Raw genomic sequence first — 25,926 nt, 5'->3', positions numbered from 1 at the left:
TTGGCAGGCCATTCAAAGTCTCTTTTCTCTTGCCCCTGGCTCTAAATATCTGCCAAATGTCAAAGAGCATAGATTTGAAGTTTTTGTTACCTTAATTTTAATAAAATTCTGTTTATGGAAATTTACTTACCTTTGCTGCATTTACAGTTCCAAAAAGTCAAATTTACCTTATTAGTCAATGTACTTCAAAGAATTTCTTACAATCCGTCCAATAATATTTTGAAGTTTTTCCTTTATAGAAATGAGTATTTTGTGCTAGTGTTTTTGGTTTTTTTTTTTTTTGTGCGTCTATGTCTCCTCCTAGACTTGTAAAAATGAAGTGAGCTTTTACACATGCTGAGATGCTCATTTAAAGCTCTAAGAAGATCAGGCTGTTGCTTTAATGTACAAAATAACAGAGATCAAAGCAAACTTTGTGCTCCCTACAGGAGATAACACATTCAGCTAACTTATCACAGTATCTGCACTGAACACATTGGTTAGAATAAAAGTATTTTCCTGGGGCAGGTATTAAATTGACAGCTGAAGTTAAGTGACATTGGGGCATTTCAGCTGCATGACTTACAGATCTGCACACAAGGGGAGAATCCTGACAATGACACAGAGCACAGGCAGCACTACAGCCAATGTGAATTTGCGCACCTGGTAAAGCTCTATCTGCATTGACTGCTTAGCACAGATGTCCAAGATTCAGGCATGACCCTCATGCAGGTCACCAGTTCTGAGCTCACCTGCACATATCTCAGTTGTGTCTCCAGGTTCTGTGTGCTGGGATGCACGCAGATCCTGAACTCAGTCTTCTTGAGTACCTGCCCTTGCTACCTGTGCTGCACCCTTGCTACTTGGTAGCACTTCCAAAGTAACTTGGAGAGCACAGACTGAGACTTCCCACTCCAATTTCCTCACCAGTTTCATCCTTTCATGCCTACCCCCATGGAGAACTCACAGGGAACCAGTCACCAGGAAGAACTAAGCACAGGTGTGCAAGACTGTGAGCCAGGTCAGTCCAGACCCCTGTTTTGTTCGAGAGAAATCATGGCATGAGCAGAAGTAAGCAAAGAATGTCCAATATATCAATGCTGACCAAGCTCTAGGTCCTGTTCAAACCACCAGTAGTACTCCAATTTGGGTTTAAAGCACTTCCAAATCAAACAGTGAGTGTGCGTGTGTGTGTATGTGTGTGTGTGTGTATGTGTGAACAGTAAAGAGGACAGAAGCCTAAATCTAGGTAGAAACCTGTGTTACATGTGCAGTTCTGATATACTTTCTGCAATACCAGGAAATTGTAGACAGGTTGGTTTTAGGCCAAGTCTGAATATCTTTCCTTTCCACATGACTGAAAGAGATTCATTGCTTTTTCTATTTGCTTAGGTTGGTTTGTTAGGTTCTGCTTGTTTTTTCTGGGACAATGACTGGGATATCCCTCTCCCTGTCTGACACCTTTTAACTACAGAAGTAACAAGAAAACCCTTAACTCTGCTGTCTTTAAGCCTAACACAGAAAAAAATAACAGATGCAGCACATCTGTTAGTGCGAAACAGCGTTAAGGAAAAGAATTCAGTTGCTGATCTGTGCACCTGTCAAAAAACAGAACTTCTAGTCAGTAAATACAACATTCTGTCTTATAATTAATGCTATTATGACACTAATAAATCTTTCAGTGCTAAAGTAATTTTTATGGCTATTTAAAAGCGGAAAAACACCTCTTTTCACAATCAGTGGAGGCTTTACCTGTTACTGTCATGCACCAGGGTCCACAGTGGACTGGTGGCAAACACCAGATACAAGGACTCTTGCATCCATGATTCAACACTGGTTTCCTGTGGTGTAAGAGACAAGGTCTTTTGAAAGGGGGAGATTCTGCAGTGCTTTGGGCTTCAGCCTTCTCAACCTGCACTGAAACATTCTGGGAATCAACACCATTCCATGCAATGGAATACTGGCGAGACCAGACTTGTTAACTTATTATCGGGCATCTGTAAAAGATGAAAGGGAGGATTTCTCTAACCCAGGGGAGAACCCCAGAGAGTGAATGCCTGAAGAACAGCGAATCCACAATGCTACAGTGAAAAAGACCATAAAACCCAGCCAAGGCCAGGCCAACACCACACACTTGTGCAGTGCAGCAACACAGCCCAGGGCTGGAAACATTCACACGTCAGAGCCAACAGGCAAAACCCTCAACAAGTGCAGCTGCTGCTGATGGGGGAGAGCTTTTATCAGCTCAGTTCACAGCTCTTAAGGTGACAGTTTTAACATGTCAGCGGCAACACCTTGGTATAAATTAAGCACTAGGGAGTTCCACAGGGTGCATGAGACTTAGGGAAACCCAGGTCTTTGTGTCCTCTCTCCCTTCACTCTCAGCTGCAGCTTCCTCAGTTACTCCCTTCCCACCCCCAAAGAGATCCTCGCTCCTAAGTCTGCATTTCACCTGATCTAACCACTGACCCACAGACCATGTGTTTAGGATGTTACAGTGACTGTACAACAGGGAAGCAGCAAAATAGAATGTTGTTAACAAAAAAACCTCAATCAAAAAAAAAAAAAAGAAAACCATAAACAGAATTTTGCAGAGACTTCTTACTCCATCTCTAGTGTTATGTTACCACATCTAGTGTGCCTAACGACATAACACTCCCTGTTTTCTCAAGTGTAAGTAGGAACACTAAAAACTCTCAATCAAGAGTACTGAAAAGTTAAAAAACACCTAGAGACCCACAGTAGTGAATTTCACCATGTTTGCAGGCAGCATTCTTGCCACATATATTTAAAATACAGCCAAAACACACTTTTAAAGACAAAGCAGGGCTTTAAGATGTGGCTTTTCACACAACCTATTAGGGGAGCATGCCTTTCAAGACAAAGTGAAGTAACCCCAAACCCCCAGCTCATGACTGACACATTTCTGGCCTACAAGAGCAGAAGTTTCTCCATGAAAGCAAAAAAAAATTTATACTGTGGGATTTTTGGTATTACTCTCTTTTGTATTACAAAATGTAATATCTGTATGTCTGTAACTAGAATATAATTGAGTCATAAAGTGTGCCTGGATACTCCAGCTGGCCAGAATGTGAATTAATTCATCAGTCCATAACTTCAGAAATCTCATTGTTACACATTTTCCTTTAATAAGAGCAGAATTAACTTAAGAGATGGGACTCCTGCTGATAGTTAAAAAATTTTATGGATGCAACAACCTTAAAATCATGTTTAGCCTTCATCTTGAAAATGCCATCACCTGCAGGCAGCAAAATTCAGGCTCCAACAGGGAGGTTCTGGCAAGAATTATTGAACTAGTAAAATCAAACATGAAAAAAGTCAAACCAAATCCACCAAAGAAAAAACCCCACAAACCCACAAAAATCAAGGGGAGAATAAAAAATAGTGCTTTATCTCTTTGTTAAAATATTATTCTCTGAACATCCTTTCTGCTGGAGATCAGGAACACTAGGATATTAGTTCTGTAGAGACCTCGAGTGTATCCTGGCTCTACTTCCACTTCTATTTAACAAAAAAAAACAACCAGCCAACCAACCAACAGAACCCTGTCTACTGCATTGAACTTATGGTTCTTCGCCTAGAAAATAGCACCAAGTAGAAAGCATAAACAGCATCCATTAGACTGCAGTTCACAAAACATTTCTATTTATTCTCCCCGTCCCTTTCTTCTACAATGCCTAAACCTTCTGCACAGCTATTACCTCATCCATCTACTAGGTCTTGCTGCTGCCTCTGTATTAAACAGAAGCAGTAAGACAGAGTTTTTATGTATTTTTCAGCGATGAGGTCCCAGCCACACACACCACAGGACATAAGTTTGCAACTTTGAAAGAATCCAGCCAACCAGTGGGAATGTGGCTTTGGACAAGCCAGACTAATAAAATGTAACATGTGACAACAACATTGCCTGTTTTATCCCTGCTGGCTGGCTGCCACCACATCAAAGAACTGAAGTTCTAATGATGACTACTCCAATGCTGTAGTTCTGCAAGAAAAAGAATCATATTTTTCAAACTCCATTGTAGTTAACAATTGGTTCATTATATTAACGAAGCATTGTCCACGTATACAAGTGTGTCACTGCATTGAATTATATCCAGTGCACTAAAAAAAATTGCATTGCTGTTTCCAAGGTTATTCTTGCTGCTGAATAGCTTTTAAAATAAACAAAAGTAAAAAATCGAGACCTTTCATTAGTCCAACAAAGGAAATGGGAAAAAAATTGCATAAAAATAACAGATAGTATTTCTTTACCAGCTCTATTAATAATATTTTCACTATGTTTATATGCCAGTCAGCACCTGCTTTATGAATAGCTTCATATTCAATTTTGTGAAGCTGAAATATGACGGGTACAACAAGGAGCAACAAAACTCCAGAAGCATCTGTTTGGCACCTAAACACTGATTTTAAGCAAGCCCTACCTTTAACAAACTGGCTTAAGACAACAAAATGTTTTCCAATTCTTTTTGAAAAGGTAGCCACCTTTTGATTCATCCATCTTTGGGCAAGTCTCCCATCAGCAGCAGCTGACATCCTCCTTCAGAATGGGTGAGATACACCGGCAGCAGCCAGCCCCGAGCACCGTCTCCTTCTCCTATCTGACAGAAAGGAGCTGCTGCTCCTTTCCTGATGCAAATTGATTTGCTTCGTAGCCCTCTATCTTCAAGAAACTGCAATCTTGTCAGCTGTTAAAGGCACTGACATTTCCCTTTACTATAAACTCAGGATATGCAATAACACTGGAAATCTTAGCAATATTCATACCAAAAGTCTTCACTAGTTCCAGCTACTGCAGTACCATTATATTTTCTGGGTAAGAGTTCATATAAATCTGCAGGTTTGTGGGAAGGAGGCAAGAGCCTCACTTTTCCTTCATTCCCTTAGGAACTAAATGCCTCAAGTCAGAGTCTGGAGCCAGAATGAAGCACAGAGTGACACTTCACAGTACAGTGAGACATCAATATCCCTTTCTTGATCACTGCTTGAACAATGCTGGTGCTCACTAATATTGCATACATTTAGACTCGTGATGCCAGGATTGTCTCGGTATACTGCTATTACTAGTGACAGTGCTTACAGAAACTATATCTATTCTTAGTCTACACACATGGCAGAAGCGATGTGCAACTTTCTTTTCTCTAATTAAGTGTTTCACAATCCCTTTTGAACTTCATTTTTCCCCACAGTTTGAGAAACACTGCACTGAAATCAATTAACAATCCCCAAGGGTCCATATTTAGGTCTGAAACGAGATTTAGAATTGAAAGCTTCTTTTAAAAAAACCAAAATCTTACTGCTGACCTTTTAATATGCAGTGAAGTACAGTGACTTCTATGAAGAAGACAAAAAACCAACCACAATTAAAATGACACTGGCAGAAGGGACAACTTAAAAGAGACTCTTAAAAGATAAACTTGCTGAGTAAATCTAAACTTTAGAGAGAACATAAATGTAAAGCAGCCCATGGCTCTATCCATGGCTGCATTTCTATTAACATGAAATTGTCATATGAAAATGCTCCTGTAAATTTTGCTCACCATATGAGATTTGTTCTTTGAAAAGAAAACACAGCTCTCCTCCTCCCCCCGCCCCCATCCATTTCTTTTTACTAATGTAAAGATTCACATCTGCTAATTTAATCCATGTTTAATGATCTCATAGGTAAAAGCAAGCCTGGAGGCAGAGACTATGGCCAAGTTTAATTATAAACTGTTCCTTTCTATAGGAAAGCCTTGTTTACCTCCATGGCTGAGGAAGTTCATCCCCAAGCTTAGAGAAATCTGGTTTTAGTACAACTTGTGTTAAGACACACGAGTGGATTTGAATGGGATAAGCCAAAATAGACTTTGTCCCCAAATCTCCATCTTGTGCCTCTCCTGGAAGCTGCTTCTCCTGCAGCAGGAACAGTGTGACTGTAAATCCACAAAGTATCCAGGTAACCTAAAACAAGCATTGGCTTACCTAAAATAATTTGTGCTGTAAAAAAGCCCCAACAGCTAAGAATTATACATAATGGGCACAAATTAAAGCATGCAGGCTTTCACTGAACACAAGAAATAACACCCTCTTATGAAATAGCTATTTCTGGGACAATCAAAGAGAAGACAGGATAGACTAGCCAGCATCCTGGCTCACCTGTACAGACCCTGTGCAGTCCTATTATTAACATCTTCTAGAATAATCAGCCAGAAGATTGAAGAAAAAGATAACAGACAATCAGCATCTACCATTCATTTTTTCCCCAGACTGCATTGCTAAAAAACCCACAAAAAGATCCCAATGCAAATTCAGACACCAACTCATTTCCATTCCTCCCCTTACATGACAGAAAGACTAAAGCGTGAAAGATCAACGCTATACACAGTTCTGAAGGCACAATCAAATCTTCATATTAAAAATTAATTTTGGGCAGAGTTTTAATATTGCCAGTACAGATTTATGGAGGAGGGGAGAGTCTAGATGCTATTTTTCTAATTTATGATTGAGGAAAATGATGGAACTGGGGGGGGAAACCCAAATAAACCCCAAGTATTCTGGAAGAGAGTAACTGAATTCAGTCAAGTCCATCTCTCAAAAAGAACATTATTTAAAATCAGTTCTAATCCACACAGGCATCAGCTACCTGCGAGGTTTACTGCAACTAAATTAGTTCCCACCTGGTAAGAGAGAGAGGGCAGTAAATAAGAGACAGTTTTGCCCTCCTTGTTTAAAGCAACTTTCCAAGAAAAAAGCACTTGTGAAACCCTGACATCAAATTGTACATGTCAATGATTGAGCAGAAAATTTTCTTTACATTCATTGGAAGCAGGCACAGAGGTTAATTCCAAAAGGCACTTAATTATATATCAATTTTTCTGGCACAGAATCTCTCTAACTGAGTGAGACTAATTTTGCATGATTAAATTTAAAACCACCACTGGTGAACCCAGGTTAACAAACCTATAGAAATGCAGTGGGAAGCCTCAACTTGAAAAGACTCTGTGCCTCCTGAAGCCCAAGTTGTCAGAAGTCGTGCAGGGGAGTGTAAAGTTTAATAACATTTGGTGGAAAAAAATACTCATGAGCTCTTTTAAGGCCAATGCCTGCCAGTACACCACCATCAATTGTTCTGGTTCCACAGTGACATTTCTTCACTTTGAAAATATTTTACTCTCTCCATTGCTAAGCAAAACATGCATACACGCAGCAAGTAAATTAGGATAATGTGCAACTGAATATAAATAAGTGCTTCCAAGTATATGCAATGAGCAACCTTAAAAAACCTCCCAGATTTTCCTTTGATTTCTTATATGGTATTTGTACTTCAGTTTTTGGAACAGCCTCAGTACCCTGAAAGATAAAACGCTTGTGTCACACTACAGTGATGGGGTTCTGTTGTGGGTTTTTAAAGTAATATTATAGTGCTATTCATTTAAATTCTGTTTTTCTTGATGGTAAGAAAGAGAGAGAAGAAACCATTATGGGAAAGCTTTTAGGATTTTCTGAATATATGTCAAATGGTGAGTGAATGAGCAGATGACACCTGGGACACAGGCACTGGCTGCAGTGTCTGGTCAGCGGGTAAGTCGTTTCTCTTTTGTGTCTTCCTCCCCTTTATCATCTCTGACAGCTAGCCATCTGAGGGATGAATCATCTCCTCCACTACAGCTCTTCTACTGAATAGCTGCTCTAAAGGAAACAGATTGAGGAAAAGTTAGCACTAAGTGAATCAAAGGCAGAGCTGTGTGTTCTGAAGTATGTATCACCCTAGATATTTTCAAGGTTCATTCCCACATTGCTCCCAACCTTGAGAAAGGTAAAAATGCCTGTTTGTGTGCATGGGTAGAAGGAAGGGATGTTTCTTTCCCATCTTTCCATGTCAGAAAAGGGAGGGGTGAGACTCTCAAACTTCATTCCCTCATTTCCATTTCTCTCTGCATCGGGAGCAGGCTGCTGTTAAAGTCTTCTCCATTTTGGCCTTACTTTCCCTCTCCTTCCTCCTCCTACCCATAAAGTGGCTTGAGGAAGCTTGCAGATAACTTGGCAGGCTGTGTTTGAGGAATTTTACCCAATGTAGTTCAGCATTGATCTTTCTTGTCTCTTTCAAATCTTACATCATAAAATTAAAAACAAGGTACTAGGAAAGTAAGCTAGTATTACAGATAAGGTATGAGGGTTTTTTGAGAGTTACTTTAAGCTTTTTGTAAATAAAACCAAATAATTTTCATATTATTCTGTTGCTATTTGAAAGGACACTTCATAATACTTTTTCAGTTTTGTTCTCACTGTACTTGGTTCATCATGACTAACATGCATCTTTCCCTGAGCACAGTGTGCAGTGTCTACCATTTGTTATATAAGAAGAAAAAAGTAAAATATTCTTCACTCCAGAAGGCAGAAGATTTCTATGCTTACTGAAAAATTTCAGCAAATAAAAATGGAAAAGTGTGGCAGGTCAAAAAAAAATCAACCTACAAAGTCTGGTTTCACTTGGGAACTCCCTTTTCCTCTAAGGGGGCTTCCAGAATGCTTAAAAATCATACCGCTGTGATTCCAGCTGCCCTCTAGTACCATATTTCTTCAAATTTCACACAGGAATTTCCCAGGCATGTGCCACATAAGGGTTAACTACAAGTGAAACTCATTGCACTGCATGAAGAAATTACTAACCCATTTCAGTAATACATTTTCAGTGTGAATTCAAATGCTCTCCTCTCCAATAGACCTTTATAATGTGCTGAGTCCCCAGACACACCAGGGTCTAAAGCACATTATAAAATGCTTTTCTTCACTCTGAATACCATTTACAGAAATAATAATCATTCTAACCAGGTAACATGCTGCAGGATTTCAAAATGTTAAGGGTAAGCTGTTAAATATTAAAGAGGTTGCTTTTAATATTAATATATGGGCCACAAAAACAATCTCAGAGAAGTCCAGAATATAAAACACGGCCCTTGTATAACTTGTTTTTGTTTGTTTCCCCCCACCACAATTCCCTAAAAAGAGTTTTTAATTCATAATTTTGAATTTGTTAACTTCTGTACACTGCCTTCAATCAATCCATGGGCCATTGCTTTAGAACTAACTAGATAAACAGAACAACCCCTGAGATTCCTGAACAGAACAACAAAGGTGCTCCTGCTCACAGTGCACCACTACTTAAGTTCCAAAATCTGCACTTGCTGCAGCCATTTGGTATGATTCTACTCCAAATGCAAAGCACTCACTACAAATTTGAAGACTTTCCACCCAGAGGTAAAACACTACTACAATTTAACAGTTGAAGAAACTAAGGCACAAAAGTGTTAAGTGGGTCACACAAGCAGTAAACGCCTTACTCAAGCAGCTGTTCAGAAAGAAAAAGTAAATTAAGAAACCAGCTAAACACATCAAAAACCTTAAGCAGTAAAAGAGGAAGAGGGTTACACCCCTTATAAAAAACACCTTCTCCCCCCATACATTCATAGAAAAATGCACATGCATTGAAATAAATATAAATGCAGAGGAAAACATGCAGAGAACTTATTCATGAACAGGGCCAGCTGAGCACAGGTACACAGACACTTACTTGATCTATTTCCATTAACTTGGGGAAGGCACCTGGCCATTCAATCGCCACCTTCACTATATCAGCAGGAGGGGGCATTGCGACGCTGCTGTTCCTCGGAGCCAGCACAACTGGACACTAAGCACTGCAGAGAGCCTCTCTCATTCACACCTGCAGGGAGAGAAAAAAAAATACAAAGAAGAATATTACAGCAGTTCAGGCAGAACTCCAGCACTGCCGCTTCAGTCTCCTACATTTCCCCTGGCTGGGCAGGTGGATAGAAATGTATGTGGGGATAGACAGGTATGTGTATGTGTGTATGTGCAGGGGCAGGAGAACAGCACACATTACAGGAGCAAGCACAGGACACAACGCCACGACACGCTGCACAGCTCGACAGCCTGTTAGAAAGATGGCTGAAGCACTGAAATGTACGGTGAATAATAGGCATGCATTAGATTTAAATAGAAAAACTATTTTTAAATATTATTAAATATGCTGGTGGGGGAAAAGCGACAAACTAAAGAAAGCTTCTGTTACAGTGTCATTCCTGGAGTCCAAGGGAATGTGACCAGTTCGGTTAATGCTGGCGCTTCAGGAGAAGAGATTGCCCAGGAAGTTATGGCCAGGAAACACGGTTTCTTTTAACTATAGCAATGATCTTCTGGGTGTTCACAAATAGATCACTGCACTATAGCAACCAGTATGTCAGGAAGAAGGCAGAACACACAGCAGTTTCCACATATACACACACACACGCACACACACACATCCTCACCTCACGGATCCAGAGATACCCACATATAAATACTTCTTCATGGTACATTCAGACACGTGAATACACAAGGATGTAGTATACATTCACAGTGACATAATCAGCTACATAACACATCACAATTCTGCAAGAATATGAATATCAACAGGATCTTGTGTCAAATAGTGTGAACTGTGAATTTCAGGGAAAGAAGAAAGGAGAAGAACCAAACCCCCAGGTTTTGCAGAATTGAGGTTCTGTTTCTTCTGACTCATCAAACTTTATAACCTTCCAACAACAACAAATGTTTATCAAGAGCGTGTAGTGCCTCTCTGGGCTTGCAAACAAAGCTTCTGCACGCCTCTCTCAGCTTGGTGGTGGCAGGACACCCTCTCTAGTAGCAAAGCTCTGCAGTTTTCAGACACAGCAGCCTGTGCACCCTTCTGCAGATGGGGAGGTTCCTGCTGGCTTTGCCAAGCCCTCTACAACAACCATGGTGTTTCCTGCATGCTCTGCTGAGACCCAGAAAAGCGCCATCATGTACCACAGAACAAGAGAAGCTGTAGAAATCCCCAGCGGTGCAGTCCCACTTCTTCTTACAGAAAAAGAGAAGGAAGTGGTGAAAGCATGGAGACATGTTTGCACATACATCCTCTCAAAGAGCTAAGGCAAGACAGGAGCTGGCTGAGTATACCAGACATCCAAAGACACAAATAGGTAAAGGTTAAAACAGGCTTTGACCATCTTCAGTTGCTACTTCAACTAAGCTGGCCTAATGACCTTTCTTCAACTGCAGCAGAAGCTGGAGCTCAAGTTGGTCTGAACAAAATTGTGAAATCATCCCTTTATTGGGAAACATTGTACCTTTGTCTCAGATTACTTTTATAAGTAGGAGCTCATCCAGCCTTGGGGATGCCTCCGTTTTTCCTTCTTTCTGGCGTGCCTCTGGTCTGCTCTGAAAAGGCTCAGTCCTCTGACTCTGCAAGCCCTGCTACATTCTACATAAGGCTCTCAACACATAATATAAAAGCAATTTATGAACTTTAACACTCCAGCAATTTATTTCCAACAATGGCGGTTCTGACGCCGACAGGATCGCACATCACCACAAAGCAAAGCACAAGGCAGTAAATGAGACAATGGATGGTCTAAAAATAAAACTGGGTTGCAGGAAGTGCCTTGAAAGACTAAACAATGTGATTAAGAAACGCTGTGATATTGTCTACATTTGGTAGATGTTACAGGAACAGGGAATAAACACAATTAAAGCATGCAGCTGGCTTGCTGGTCATTGAGAAAATCAGACATTTACTTTAGGCTGTCTTCTACCCTGCAGAGCCTTAGCAGACACAAAGTTCCCACAATTTCTCCCCAAAACATCAAAAGCCCATCCTTTGCATCTCCATCCAGTGGTCCCCTTGCTGTGCAGTGCACTGGCTCAACCAATCAGCAAAAAAAAAAAAAAAAAACACCCAAAAAATGAAAAAGTATTTTTGGTCATCTGTTTTTTACCGTGTTTGAGTCAAACAGCTACTCAGAGGTGATACAACACGGGAGAGAGGAGGAGAAGCGAGGTTTCTTGGCAGCAATGAGCTGTTAATCCACCTCGAAAGTGTATTGAAACTGAGACCTTGGCACCTTCTGCTCCCACACTCAGAGTGACGGTGTTTCCCACCTCCTCAGCAGCGCAGTCCTTGGTACTCTCAGCCTGCGGTTGTTGTGGTATTAAGCTGTCTGCAGTGCTTAAGTGGGGCTGACTCACCCGGTGCCTGACCGACAGGCTACTCCCTGCACTCCCTGCCTTGGCACCCCATCCCTGGCAGGAGGGATGCTGGAGGCCTCAGCCAGAGCCTGAATTTGCTGGCCACAACACAAAAAGAGCATCAGCTCCTGCCAGACAAACTTGACTGAGGATAGCTTCAGCTGAGTAAGCCTTTGTTTTCAACAGTTTTATTTTCCCCCATCACGTTTCCTCTACACTTTTAATGAAGAAAATCATCTGTAGATCTCATATCTAAAGAGATAGAAGGGAGACCTATAAAAACTATGGACTCTACCTATTGCACAGGCAAACACATTTTCTTTTTACTGAGAAGTAGTAACTTGTGGCCCAGTACCTTCCCTCCAAAGCTCACAATAAATGCTGGAGAAAAAACACTGATTCATGACCATTGGCTGTGAGCAGAAAAGTAAAACAACATTACACTGCAATAAATTTGCAGAAAACTTCCATTTCCCCATGCACATGAGGGCATTAACCCCAATTTTGCTGTAGCAAGTTGTGGGCTATCTTGACTCACACAGGAAGAAAGGTTTAAGAAAGCAGAGTCAAAGGAAGCTGATGGTAAGTTAATCAAATTCAGCTATGGAAAATAAGCACTTACATTCCAAAGCAAGGTGCAAGAGAAGTCTGCCACGGCATTCAGCAGACAATTCATTGTGACTAGTTTTAATGTAGGCTAGCAGATCTCCTACATAATTATAATTATTACTATACGTATGCTTATACAGTCATAAAACACAAAGCAAAGTGACACATCTTTAACTAATACAAATGGATGTAGTCTCACTTCTCGCACCAGAAGACCAGCTCAAAGATAACAATGTGGTCTGAATGCTGAAAAGCATATAAAGTCATCACTTTGTTTCTGTTTCTCAGTGGCCATCCTAGTCAAATGTGCTGACTTCTTCTTTCCTAATTTATATTTTTATGACTACAGTGCAACATACAAAAGATAATTTAGTTTCATTCTACCTATGTGACAATGTCAGAAACAAATATTCTTTTGAGGGTTTTTTTTAAGGCCAAAATTGATGTTCAGTTGTCATCCCAAAAGTAAGACTGTAAAGAAAATGTACAACCTATAGTGCTGACAGTTCAAAATTACCTACTATTTATTCACATGGTACGCAGTGTGATAGACACTGCCCAGCAAAATAAGGAAGGCACAAATCCTGGTTTGAAATGGTTCTAATTTAATAAGCAATTTTCATTATGTGCATGAAGAACTAGAACTGTTTTCAGCTGCTTTTTGTTATGCCAGCAGCAGTCAAACAGTGAAAAGAATAGGGGTGTCACTGAAGGGTCTAGTTATGGAGTTTTCTCAAGTACAATTCCTTTTTCTCTCCCAGTGGGATCTGAGAAGCACTGACATGTAAGAGCAACTTTCCAACTCATTTTTACAAGCTTTATTTTCAAGGCAGAATCTGAAGGCAAGCAGGACGCATGTGCAGGCATGAGTGTATCAAGGGAAGGAGAGAGTCAGAGGAAAAGGAAGGCAAATTCCCATTGTTTTCCCTAATGCATGCAAGGAGATATAACCTGGAGAATGTTTAAGCAACTTACATGCTCCACAGCACACTATTTTATACTTTGAGGGGAGAAAAAACCACTATCAAAGCATGTCTACCACTTGAACATACTTTCTTCCATCAACATGATTTTGTATAACTATGACAGATCATCCCATTAAAGTGTCAATTTTGCAATTTATTATTATTACCACATGCAGTATATTTATGCATTTCAACCATACTATGAAGGAATTCCTGTGGTGTACTAAGTCAGAGTAATAAACATCCAAGTTGGAAATCAAAGTATGTTAAATTTAATGTAAAAATGCATCAGCACAGATATGCAAGCTCTTGATTTACCTGCCTGGCTCTGAAGGATGCATTCAGCACAAATGTCAGTAAAATATATATTGAATTTTCCCCTTCTACCTATGCACTGCATGTGGAAAACAGGATTTTCTTTGTGTATGAAATTAGTTCCTAGTGGAAATCTTTTTTTTTCCAAACTTGTTGTGCAATTTCATTGGCACTTTCCATACAGAGACCTCAAAGTAATTTAAATAACTTAAAGTTATCAGAGCACATCTCTCAAGAAATAAATTCTATTCTTCCTCCACAGACAGAAGAAAAATGCAAGGCTAATAGGAGCTGTATGACTTGCAGCTCTACACGCAAATGTAAACAGCAGCCTAAGCACAGCTAAATTGTTCTTCTACAGAAGAGAGGTAATGCTCAAAGAGCAGGTCAGCTCATTTCACAAGCAGCTCGAGTAAGAAAATTAATGATTAGAAAGTGACTGAAGGAATGCCATGTGCATTGATAATTTAATAAAATAAAGCACGTGTTACTCTTGCCTGGACAAAAGGCAGCACATACAGCACCTGGAGCTGGCACAGATTCTGCCACTCCTTGACACAGGCAGGTTTTTGCATGGCATTTCTTGAAGGTGATGGGAAAGCAAGGCAGTGAGGGCAGCAGGGCCAAGCAGGATGTTGTGGGTGCTGGCAGGGGGCTGAGCCCTGGCCGGGCCCACAGCAGGAGGAGAGGCACAGCTCCCTCAGCTCAGCACCTTATGTAAGGAACCACTTCTTGTCAAAGCTCATCAGCTTCCTCCGCTTCGCTCCTGCCGCCCCAGCAAACAGAAACTAAGTGGCAAGTTCAGCTGGAAGGTCCCTCGGGGACCAAGTCTGATTAACGATTTTAGAAAGATAATCCAACGCTGGATTAATATCCCCCAAGAGAGTTATTTTTGGAGTTAAACTGCATGACTGAACAGCTGAGTCTAAGGAGCGGTAAACATGCTCTACCATCTCTACAAGAAATGAAAACAAGGCAGAGAAGCCAGGGGCTGGATGTACACTTTGTGTACATAAAAAGGCTTTCACGTTGCCTTTTTCCTTCTTAGGCATTCAGTGCTATTCACCCCTGAACCAGACAGGAGTCAAAGGCCCAGCAGACCCATGTCAATAAAATCTGTGGATGTTTTGACACAAATAGAAGATAAAGCTGTACAGAAGCTATGAGCTATACTCTAGTAAGAGATGGGAAAACGGCAGTGGTCTCCAAAAGCAGGCAACCTGGGTGGTGGTGCTACCCCTCTGCAGCAGCCATCAACACTGCAGGAACACCTGATCCCCCTCAACTGGCATCCATGGTTCAGAGCAGTCCATCAGCTTCCAAACAGGAACATTTCTTTGACGCTGAACCCTAAGTCTGCTGATCCATAAAGCATCATTAGACCAGGAGTGAAATATTTAACATTATGTAAAAATGAGCTTTGTATCCTTTAATACACAATATTTTGGAGAGGAAGGGTGGTTTAAATACACCATCCTTCCTCTCCAAAATATGTGGAGACCTAGAATTTGAGGAGATTTTAGGATTATGGGTGTCAAATGTACGGAAAGGGACAGTTCCTGCCACTGGGTAAAGCTGCCCAGGAAAGACAACTAATAGTTGGGTTGTTGTCACCTATCTCATTCCCAGCATACCCATAACCTTTCTTCACAATCTCATTCCAAGTATTTTCTCTGTCCACAGTCATCTTGTTCCTCTTCCTGGGAGGCATTTTATATGGTTGAGGTTTCACTACGTTTGACAGGCCAGACCAGTTTCAAATAGAGCACTCTTCAAAACTAGAGAGCAAAAAAGGCTTTAAAGAGTGCTTCAAAAGAAAAGGTGGAAGAAAACAAAATAGACTGGGTGTACTCAGAATACAAGCAAGAAAACTGTCTGGTCTTCCTTTTAAAGCACTTTGCTTTTAATATCAGAAAAATGTAGGTACTTCTTTAACATGAACCACCCCACTTCTAGGAAGATTATTCTCCTTTTACTAAGGAACTCCTAGTTATATGTCTGTAATTCATAAGAGGACAAAAAACTTAGTTTTGATTACTCAAGTTTCTATTTCAAACTTTGTGGCAATTTAATTAACTCACATATAACATCCAGTCAGATAAAGATGTTTGTTCACTAAAGATGTTAATATCTGAGCTCTTCAAACTAGAGATCAGGGAAGTATCAAGCTCAAGTACTCAAAAGAATTCCAATAAATAAATTTTATTCCAATAAATTCCAATAAATTGGAATAAATATTTATATTTTCAAATTCCAATAAATAAACAAATTAATTTTTTTAAAATCATAAAAAACCTAGACTAAACCAAAATGCACCAGCACAAGCCCCCCAAAAATAGCAATCAGCAGATCTAAGACTTCACAAAAAAAGCATGATTTTTCAACCATGCTGAGTACCTGCCTAACATAAAATTTAAAGACTATGACAGGTATCTAGTACAGAAAAAAACTAAAATGCTACTTTGAATACAAACTATAATTTAATCTACGTAAACTTTTCACAGTTTGTCTGATCTTGCCCACTTCATTTGGGATTGTTTCTCATCATTTGGCTTAACTCCAGATGTTTCCAAACTGAAGCAAGTAGCAAAAAAATATTCCTTAAAATCCAATTAAATATAGTTTTCTCATCTTTCAGGGTAGTCTCATATAAATAACCTGCGAGGTAGAAAGGAAGTAATGGGGAAAACGTAAAATCTCAATTACAGCCAGTGGTCCTACTGTTCTTAAAGAGCTGTAGGTTAAAAATCAAAGTTCTCAACACATTTGAAGGGCACAAGAAAGGAAAAAAGACATTGACACTGTGAAACAACAAAATAAAGCAATGCCAAACATTACAGCTCGAAAGGATGGAGGCATTTTTTTTTGTTTGGGAGGGGGAGAAGTTAAAGGGGTGGTGCTTTTAAACTAAGCCCATTCCAAAGGAGTCCCATGAAACTGAGAACTGAATGACTTTATTACAGGGTGGTTGAAAACAAGCGGAAAAAAAACAGAGAAAGCTTATCAAAAGTGCTGTGAATGTTGAATTAAACTCAATTAAGGGTAAAAAATAAAAAGAAGATCACAGTCCTCTTTTCTACTACTAGCATGATCTGGCTATGGTACCTCATGCTTTCCTGGCATTTGGATAAATCAGGGGGCCTGAAAGGACACAAAAAAGAGCACCTTGAGTCAAGATGATAATACAGCAGAAACTGAGTCAAAACAAGGATGACTGGCTATATCCCAGTCTTATAGAGGAGATAACAGATACAAGAAGATAAGCTCAAATTTGGAGAAAACCTTAAACTTCCTGCTGGAAGGAAGATGAAGCAGCAGTAAAAAAAACAAGGAGAATTAGTTACCCTATCAACGTTTACTATACATCCAGAGGAGCGAATGGAACTGCTAGGAGTTAGCAGTCAAATGGAGGAAGAGAGGGCAACAGAGATGTGTGAATATTAATGGAAACAACCAAGTTAACTGACGGCACAGACAGGATGCTGAAGGTTGAAACAAACAGCATTATTTCCTAATGTAATCATTCTGCATAGAAAAATCCTACAGAAAAGAGTAATACTGGTATTCCACAGTGCATAAGCATAATGCTCATCATAAGTAAGAAAAACCGGAAAAGAAAGGGTGGATAACTCTTGTGAGTCTAGGAAGGGCACAAAAATTTTGAAGACACCAGCCTTTTGTCAGGCACTGACACTGCTCTTCAGAGATGTGCAATTTTGAATGCCACAATATAAGAATCATAAAGCTACTAGAAGCTATCCAAAGGAGGGCTGCGAAGAAGGTGAAGGATCTGGAGGGGAATTCATATGAGGAGCAGCTGAGGTCACTTGGCTTGCTCAGCCTGGAGGAGACCTCACTGCAGTCAGCAGCTTCCTTTTGAAGGAAGGCAGAAAGGCAGGCACTGATTTCTTCCCTCTGGAGACCAGTGAGAGGACCCAAGAGAATGGCATGAAGCTGAGTCAGGGGAGGGTTAGGTTGGATATTAGGACCATGTTTTTCACCTAGAGGGTGATTGGGCACTGGAACACGCTCCCAAGGGAAATAGTCACAGCACAAAACTGAGTTCAAGAAGTGTTTGACCAGAGCTCCTGGGTGTGACTCTTGGGGTGTCCTGTGTGGGCTAGGAGTTGGACTCATGGGTCCCTTCCAACTCAGAGCCTTCTATGATACAGTAAAAGATAACAAAAAACAAGAGAAGGAAAAAAAAACACCTATCAGTAATCTTTCAGCAGAAATACTTACTGTAATCCATGCATTAAAACATCTAACAGACAAAATGGCCCATGTTTTTCTGACTTTCTGGCACTATACAGTCTCTGAATCCACCCCTGCAGCCTTCTAGCTCTGTCAGTTCACTCTTATAGTCATGAAAATTAATTTGTCCTTAACACTTGTGGACTTCCCAGATCTGGCTCTCTGAAGGAAATTCAGCAAAACTAGACAGCATATGGAAAAAACAGTGATGGCCACTCAGAAAAAAACATGCGTGGCACAGTTAATATTAGAGACTTTGCCTATAGCTAACATTTGTGGAATAACTTCAGCTATTCTGCATTAAATAGAATGTCAAAACTAAGCCAGAGTTTTAATGGACATCATGAAACTCACTTTGGAAACAGAAATACTAAAGAACAAACACAGACACAGTCGCATCCCAAAACAACTACTGTGCATAAGCCCATCCTGAACACCAGTGCCACCCTGCTTTACTGAGTACTGCTCAGTTGGTTTACCTGCTGGCCTGGAATCCTGTTCTGGGGACATCCCAAGGAAATAATCACCCTCCTTTTCAATACTGACACATACCTTGGGGCCACTGTTTATAATTCTAGATCAAGAGGAGCTTGCATACCTGAGCAATCATTTCAGGTATACAGTCAGGTTAACCATAAGATCACTGCAAGGTAAGATACAAGCAAAAAGATAGCATAGAACACAAGAACAGGACAAACTCCAGGTTCACACAGCCAGAACACAGACTGTTTTCGAGAGGTCTGAGAAACCTTTTGGAACAAATCTGACTGCAAGATATTAGCAGTGCCAACACTGCTCACCCAGCCCATTTCCAGGGGAGATATGTTCTGCATAAATCTTGGTAAACTGCATTAAATGTGACACTTATTAACAGGAGATACAGATATTCTAGCATAAGACTATCCCTTACTCGTCTCTATACTGCAAAACTGTGAGCAGCAGATGACCCTGTTTGAGCAGGGCAGTTGGCCAGATGACTTCCTGGAGTCCCTTCCAGCCTCAACCATTCTGTGATTCTCTAAGTACACTGATGTGATGTCTCTAAGCACTCTTGAAGTCATAGTCTGCTCATCTGTGTTCCAATACTGTGCCTTTTCTATACTTAAGTGTGCACACCATGAGCAAAAAGACCTGCTTTTGTAGCAGGTTGCCTTCTATGCCAAAATAAGATTCTTACAACATACTAAAACCAGCTGTTACAACTTAGAAACAACAATCTCCATAACTCTTCCCATCTTGCATCCAAGAGCAATCATTCAAAGAATATTGCAGGCTTTCATAACTTGAACTAAAATTTTAAAGACCAAGGTGGAACTTTAATTCTGACAAGAAAACTGCCATAAAACGTGTTTGTGTTACAGACTAATACATGACACTCAAGCACTGGGTACAATTTGTGGTCACCCCATAATTTTACTGCACTCTTTGTTCAACATTAAAATCTGCATGGCCCAGGGAAGGAGGAAAGAATGATGCAAACATCATCCTTTATTGGTTTGAGTCATAAGCTCTAGGGAGCCATGCAGTTTAAGCAGCAGACAACAGTTGAAAAGTTTACTGTCTCTCCCTTTTAGCAGGGACAGCAAGACAGGTAATGAGTTCACTCAGAAATTACAACCTACATGTGAACTTAAACCCCCATTGAATCTAATTTATGCTATCATGCTGGGCCATTAAAAAAAAGGGGAGATGGAAGGGGGAGAGGACAGCCATCACTTCAGCCACTGCAGTTGAAGCTATTCACAGGTGTTATTAATATCTATTGTCTTACTATTAGTAAAAAAGTGGGAATACTTTCATTAAGAAACTTGACTCATGAAAAATACCAGCTTGTCTAGTAAATATGTTCATTTCACTGTCCAGGTAAAAAGTCACCATCAATTAAAAAGTCGCCTTCTTAGTAGTACATACGATCTGTTTCTCCAAGTCTCTTCTATTTCATAAGGAACTATAATTTCAAAGGTTCTCTAAGACTCTTGAGATGACTAGAGCTAATACTCTGTCAAAAGTTGATGACAGCACAGCTGTGTTTCCCCATTGCCACGCTCTGGTTGAAGCTCCTGCTCCAGCCTCGCTGGGAACATGGGGAGTTATGCCAAGAATGAGCAAAACACTCACTGTTTCCAAATTGGCTAATCAACAGACTGAGAGCTTAACCTCCCCACAATACAGGCAGACAAGCAACAAGCACTGAGGACTGAACTGTGCCAGCCACATTATTCAGCAAGACGACTCGTGGCAGTTTTCTTCCCAGGAGCCAGAACATCAATTGTCACCAACGATGCTGCAACTCAATCAAACTTCTATCAAAACAACCATTCAAAATGAACCAGCACTTGCTGTGTGATGCTTTACTCTATTATCCTAAAAACAAATAAGAGTGCCTCAAATAACTCCTGTGTGGAACCAACCAACTTGGTTCCATGGAGGAGTTATTGCCCAGCATTTTACCTGCTAAGAACTTAAAATTGCTAACTGCAGAGCAGGAAGATGCTGGCAGCAAAAGGACACTATGCTTTTGCTGAATGATAACATGCATGCCTCTAACTTCTAATGTAGCCAAAAAAATGGATCCTCATAACTCTTTCATGTTAAAAATATTGTAATACATATACATCATCCTGAGCCACCATCCTTAAAATTTTTCCTCTCCAAAAAGCTCTCTGAATGGCAAAGTCCAGTTCCACAGCAGATCTGAGGTCTGCTTCCGCAATGTCACAATTTTGCCTCCCTCTCCCCAGTGCCAGCACTGGCAATTGTCCAAGATACCAGTTCAGAGAGATAGTGTCTAAAAAGTAACCCACAAAACAAAAACAAAGACAGATTTTCAGACCGATTAGCCCCTTGAATGCATTCACCACTCACTCACCCAAGCTTCAGGACCACAACAAGCAATGTAAAAGGCCAAAGAGGAAAACAGGAATATAACCTGCTCATTTTAAACTTTTTCACCTGTGCAAAATTCATGGCATATAGCTGAGATTCAATTCCATAGAGAAGAATGATGTAAAAGTATGCAATTACTAAGTTCATTACAGTATGTCTCATTAATTCAATGAGCTGCTTTATAATTGTAACAGACATTAAAAGATTAAAGTATTTGGATTAAATCCAAGTACATTTTCAGCGCTCTGATGATTGCCAGAGTCTGTATCTTCAGAAATACAGAGTAACACCCCTTCACCAAGTACCCTGTGAGAGAAACCATTGTTTATCCTTCTTGCTTTCAGATTTCAGTGCTCCCAAATTAAATTTTCCCATTGCACTTGGGGGTGAGGGGTGGCAAATCTGTGCAGGTAACTGTCTACTTCAGTTTGACATGTTAGAACTGTTTCCAAATAAAGCTGTCAACTGAAGTTGACCATTTTGAACTTCCTGGAGGGCTAACACCTGGCTGCAAAGTCCTTTGTGTGCAAACAGCAACACGGAAACAAAGCCAAACACATAACTCTATGGCACCTTTAGTTTGTAACTCAGCAGTAATTTAACATCATTAGATCTCTGCTGTTCAAGCAGTAAGGGTGATTTAGGTATCAATCACTTTAAAAGAGAATGAAGTCCTCTTTCTGCTCTTCAGTCAAGCATTTCTATTCTGCTGTGAAGACTAAAGTACATTTTTACAGGCTTGGCAGCATGGTGCCAACAGCAAGCACGGAGCCTTACCCACTCTCAATTTTACACGAAATTAAGTAGTATTCACAGTTTGTACTGAAAGTACAAGATTTCCAAAAAGCTACAATGCACATCTCTACTGAAAGAATGCTTCATTTTCTTCTCATTGATGCAGTCCTCGAGCTGCATTCTCAGAATCACAGACAGAGCCCATCAGAAGATGTTAATCTGGAGTAACAAGTGTGATCACGAAAGAGATGTCCCATTTCCAAAGCTGACAGACAACCTGCCCTGTAACAAGTAAGGGGACTCCTCATCTCTTCCATTTTCCCCTTCTCCTAACAAGGGATTTGGCTGCTCTGTCAGAGCTGGATCTGACTTCCTTCTGTCTTGTCTGAAAGATACATGTGGGGCTCACAATGACATATTCTCCGCAATATGCAGCTCCCAACTGCTCCTTCTTGATCTGGGCATAGACAACCTCTTAACACAAGGAATGAAGGAAAATATTCTTTTGAAGTTTCCTTTTCACCTGTCTCATTCTCCAAACTCTGGAGCAGATTCCTATGGGCCACGCCACCTTCACAAACTCTCTTGTCAGTGTGTTAAAGAATTTGATTTTTTTCAGCCACATCTTATCTTGTTGATCTCACCCACTGTTCCAACAATTTTGACTAGGACCTGGGGAGGAGGCTGGAAAGATTACACTAACTCTAAATTAAGGCACTTGAGGAAAATTCTGAAGCAGAAATTCCATAGTAAATATGCATCAGTGTCCAGGACAAAGTCTAATTCTCCCATATGAACAAGTCAGAAAAATGTATTCTAGCATTTGCAAAACAAACCACTTGAGACACAAGAGCCCAGCATTCTCATTTGACCTTGGTGTCCTTCAGAAGATGTAATCATTAGCAGCTAGGATAAGAGAAAGACCACAAAAAACAAAATTAAAAAACCCCACCTGAAAATAGACCCTATATCTTCCAAGTTTGCTCCCCAAAGCACTAATTAAAGAGGACTCTCCACCACATGTAGCAATCACGCTGTTTAAATGAACAGAGAGTTCTGCTTCAAAGACAAAGATGCTAAACTTGGAAGCAGGAACACTTGTGTTTAATTTTCTTTTATTCAAAGGCTTTGTGTGTGGCCATGTACTTGCCCTTTGGTTCTCTGTGCCTCCAACCACCAAGTATAAAATGGAGCACCAACCACCAAGTGTAAAATGGAGCACCAACCACCAAGTGTAAAATGGAGCACCACACTTCCCTAGAGCAGTTGAGAGGCATTTAGAGGCTACAGGAGATTGTATCTAAATCATGCTGACAGATTACCCAGAAAGGGCAGCTGCTTAATTTATTCATGTGATTGGACAGACTACTCCCCTAGATATTCCTGGTTCTCACCCTTTCCAACCCTCACTGGCTTACCTATTCTTGGTACCATCCTTAGACTCAATACAACACGTTCCCATTAAAACCAGATGTAGAAGTGAAGATGCAGCTTTGGGGTCTGCTGGAAATGGTCTGTGCTCTTTTTGAGCATTTCAGAGCTATTATCCATCAGACAGGGCTTTTCACAAGGATGCCAGATATGCACTCTTGGACGGGACAGAAGGGAGCAAATCCTTTTTTGGCTATATTTCTTTTCCAATGTGTTTTAATTATCTTACTCTGCCAAATTAAAAGATTCATTTCCAAGACAAAATGACAAATATACTTCTAGGTGACTACATGCATTAAACCAAGTCAGCAAGGGAAACTATTTTCCCAGGCAAAACAAAAGCTTCACCATTATGTTCATTTAAGCCAAGACTGAAAGAGCACACAGAACATGCTGTAAGGACCAAGCCTGAAACCTCATTGCCATTTTCTTTACCTATAAAGCTGTTTTTCCTTACGTTAAGCATCCCCAAGGCACACACAAATGTCTGCAGAGCCAATCAAAATGCAAATACTGTGAAACAGCCAAGCAAGCAACTACTGCTGTCTCTTTATCACATTCTTCCTTTTACTCAGGCTTTCATCATTTAATACAAGTGACTTTGCCAAGCACCGTGTGCTTTGGTTTTAGAGCACAGAAAGTTTAAGCTGTTCTCTACTCAGAAGTAATCTGTCATCTGTTTCATTGGTTCAGCCATTCCTGGCAACTGCCTTGCTTTCAGCACACCCATGACAGGAAGACACCCCTGTCCTGTCACAGTTACCTCTTTCTGGACCCAAATAATCTCTGTAGTTTTACACAATGGGATTAATGCATGGCTGCTGGCTACCCCACTCGCCTGCCTTTGCTTTTAATAATTTCATTTCTGAAGTGGAAATACAGATGTTAAAGAAGCACATGACAGAAAACGCTCGCCTCTTGCTTTGAAGATACATAACATGACAGCAAGATGAAAAATCCCACAGCTATGAAGGATGCCAATTTTCTCAGGAACTGTTTCATCTCTAACAAGATCAAACTGAACTATTGCCAGTAAATTGAGGAGGTGCCTGTTTTAACAGTTCCTTTCCTAAATGTGTTACTATTTCCCCTGGTTCATTAACCAACCTTATTCAAGAAAGAAGAATCCTATCTTAAAAGGAAGAAGGCAGCAAGGTAGCTTTGCATGCCCCCAGCTAAGTCATCTCTATACTATTTTATGGCTGCTTTCTGTTAGGAGAAACTTAACCATGCCAAAGGTTGGCAGTTTCCTCTAGGAGCTAAGAAGTAAAGAGCCTTGTTGAGCACGTTTTCCTTTTGAGCTGCCACAACACATGATGAATTCAGCACAGCTATTAGGCTGTGTGTGAGAAGGAAAGGCTACAGTTGTCTGCCACCAAACTGTGGCCCCCTAAATTTTCAAATTTCCAAGAATATATTACATTTCGATATAGATGACAAAGATAGTAATGATATCCTTGAAAGGTGTTTTCAAGCACTTTTAGATTAAATATCTAAGGCATGATTTGACCTTGATCTGCTTTTAGATTTTTTAATTATTGACTTATGTGCATTAAAAGTCACTGGAGAAAAAAGCATTTGTAGTTAAGATCCTATTTTTGCTTTTGCATGACTTTTAAGTGATGACAGTTTTAAGACCCACTAGAATAAGAATGGATTAGACTTTAATGTGCTTTCCTTGCTTTTAGGACATAAAATTTTCAAATGATCAACTCTTAGAAAGAATAGCCACTGTCAGGAGTTTTACCATGTCCTTTTTAACAAGGATGAAGAGGGGAGATATTTGTTTATTTATTTTTAAACAGGACATTTGTTCATAGAAGAAATCTAAGCATAATACATTTAGCCTAGGCTGTACAATTAATCTCTCTCACCTCTGACCTTTTTTTCTCCTTTTCTTTTCTGACAGTGTTTTATTTCCTTTTACATGACCCATTCTTTAAGTCATCTTCCACTTCCTCAAAGAGATTACAATTCACACACATGCCAACCATTTTTTTTCCAGGTGGAGATTTTGTACCAACTGCTGAACTTTCATCTCGGCCAAAGTACATCCCAACTGAGATGCAACAGACACATTTCAACCCTCACCAATATCTCTCTGCACTTTTCAGGCTTTTAAAACACGGGGAAGCAAGACCTTCAACTGCCAATTTGGGAAATCCAGAAGTGCACGTTGATATTTCATTCTTCCTGTATATTTTTTTTAAATGTCAGATCAAAACAACCTGTGCTCTGCAGAAGCCAATTGTGGCAGCTTTTGTGAAGGTTATAAGTTCAAAAAAGAAAGCTGGTTTCTTCATTTAGCAGCCTCTTTCAACAATACTGACAAAGAGACACTGAAGGGAGAGCTGCTGTGTAGGTATGGCAGCAAGGGGGATGAGAGGACGGGTCTAAAATTCTTTAATTCTCTTATTCATGACTCTCTCTCTCTTTGACCTTACCCTCTTCAGGGGACATTGTCCCAGATACTAACAACCAGCAATGAGAAAAAGCTACAAGAAACACGCATTTCCTGCTGCCTTCCTCAATACTCACAGAGCAAATAGTCCCCAAAGCACACTTCACCCTGCAGCCTTTGGGAAGACATGTCCCAGACACACACACAAGATGTAACCATGCAAATTACAGCTCTTTCTCAAGCTTGCAGGATCACTATGCCTTCTTTCAAAATCCCCTTCCT

At 40.3% G+C, this 25,926-nt stretch overlaps 1 protein-coding gene across 1 annotated transcript in view; it reads right to left on the bottom strand.

Moving 5' to 3' along the window:
• The window catches only part of ELMO1 (engulfment and cell motility 1), a 300,985-nt gene that overhangs the window by 243,802 nt on the left and 31,257 nt on the right, over window positions 1–25,926 (bottom strand). Inside the window, exon 2 of the mRNA XM_005428655.2 lies at window positions 9,554–9,703. Within this exon, the coding sequence (XP_005428712.1) occupies window positions 9,554–9,631 (78 nt within the window). The 5' untranslated portion in view covers window positions 9,632–9,703. The remainder of the gene's footprint in view (window positions 1–9,553; window positions 9,704–25,926) is intronic.

Source organism: Geospiza fortis, unplaced genomic scaffold (assembly GCF_000277835.1).
Source record: "Geospiza fortis unplaced genomic scaffold, GeoFor_1.0 scaffold255, whole genome shotgun sequence".
In the NCBI taxonomy this organism is placed as follows: Eukaryota; Metazoa; Chordata; class Aves; order Passeriformes; family Thraupidae; genus Geospiza; species Geospiza fortis.
The sequence above is the reverse complement of the archived record's forward strand: the minus strand, read 5'-3'. Positions and strand labels throughout refer to the sequence as shown.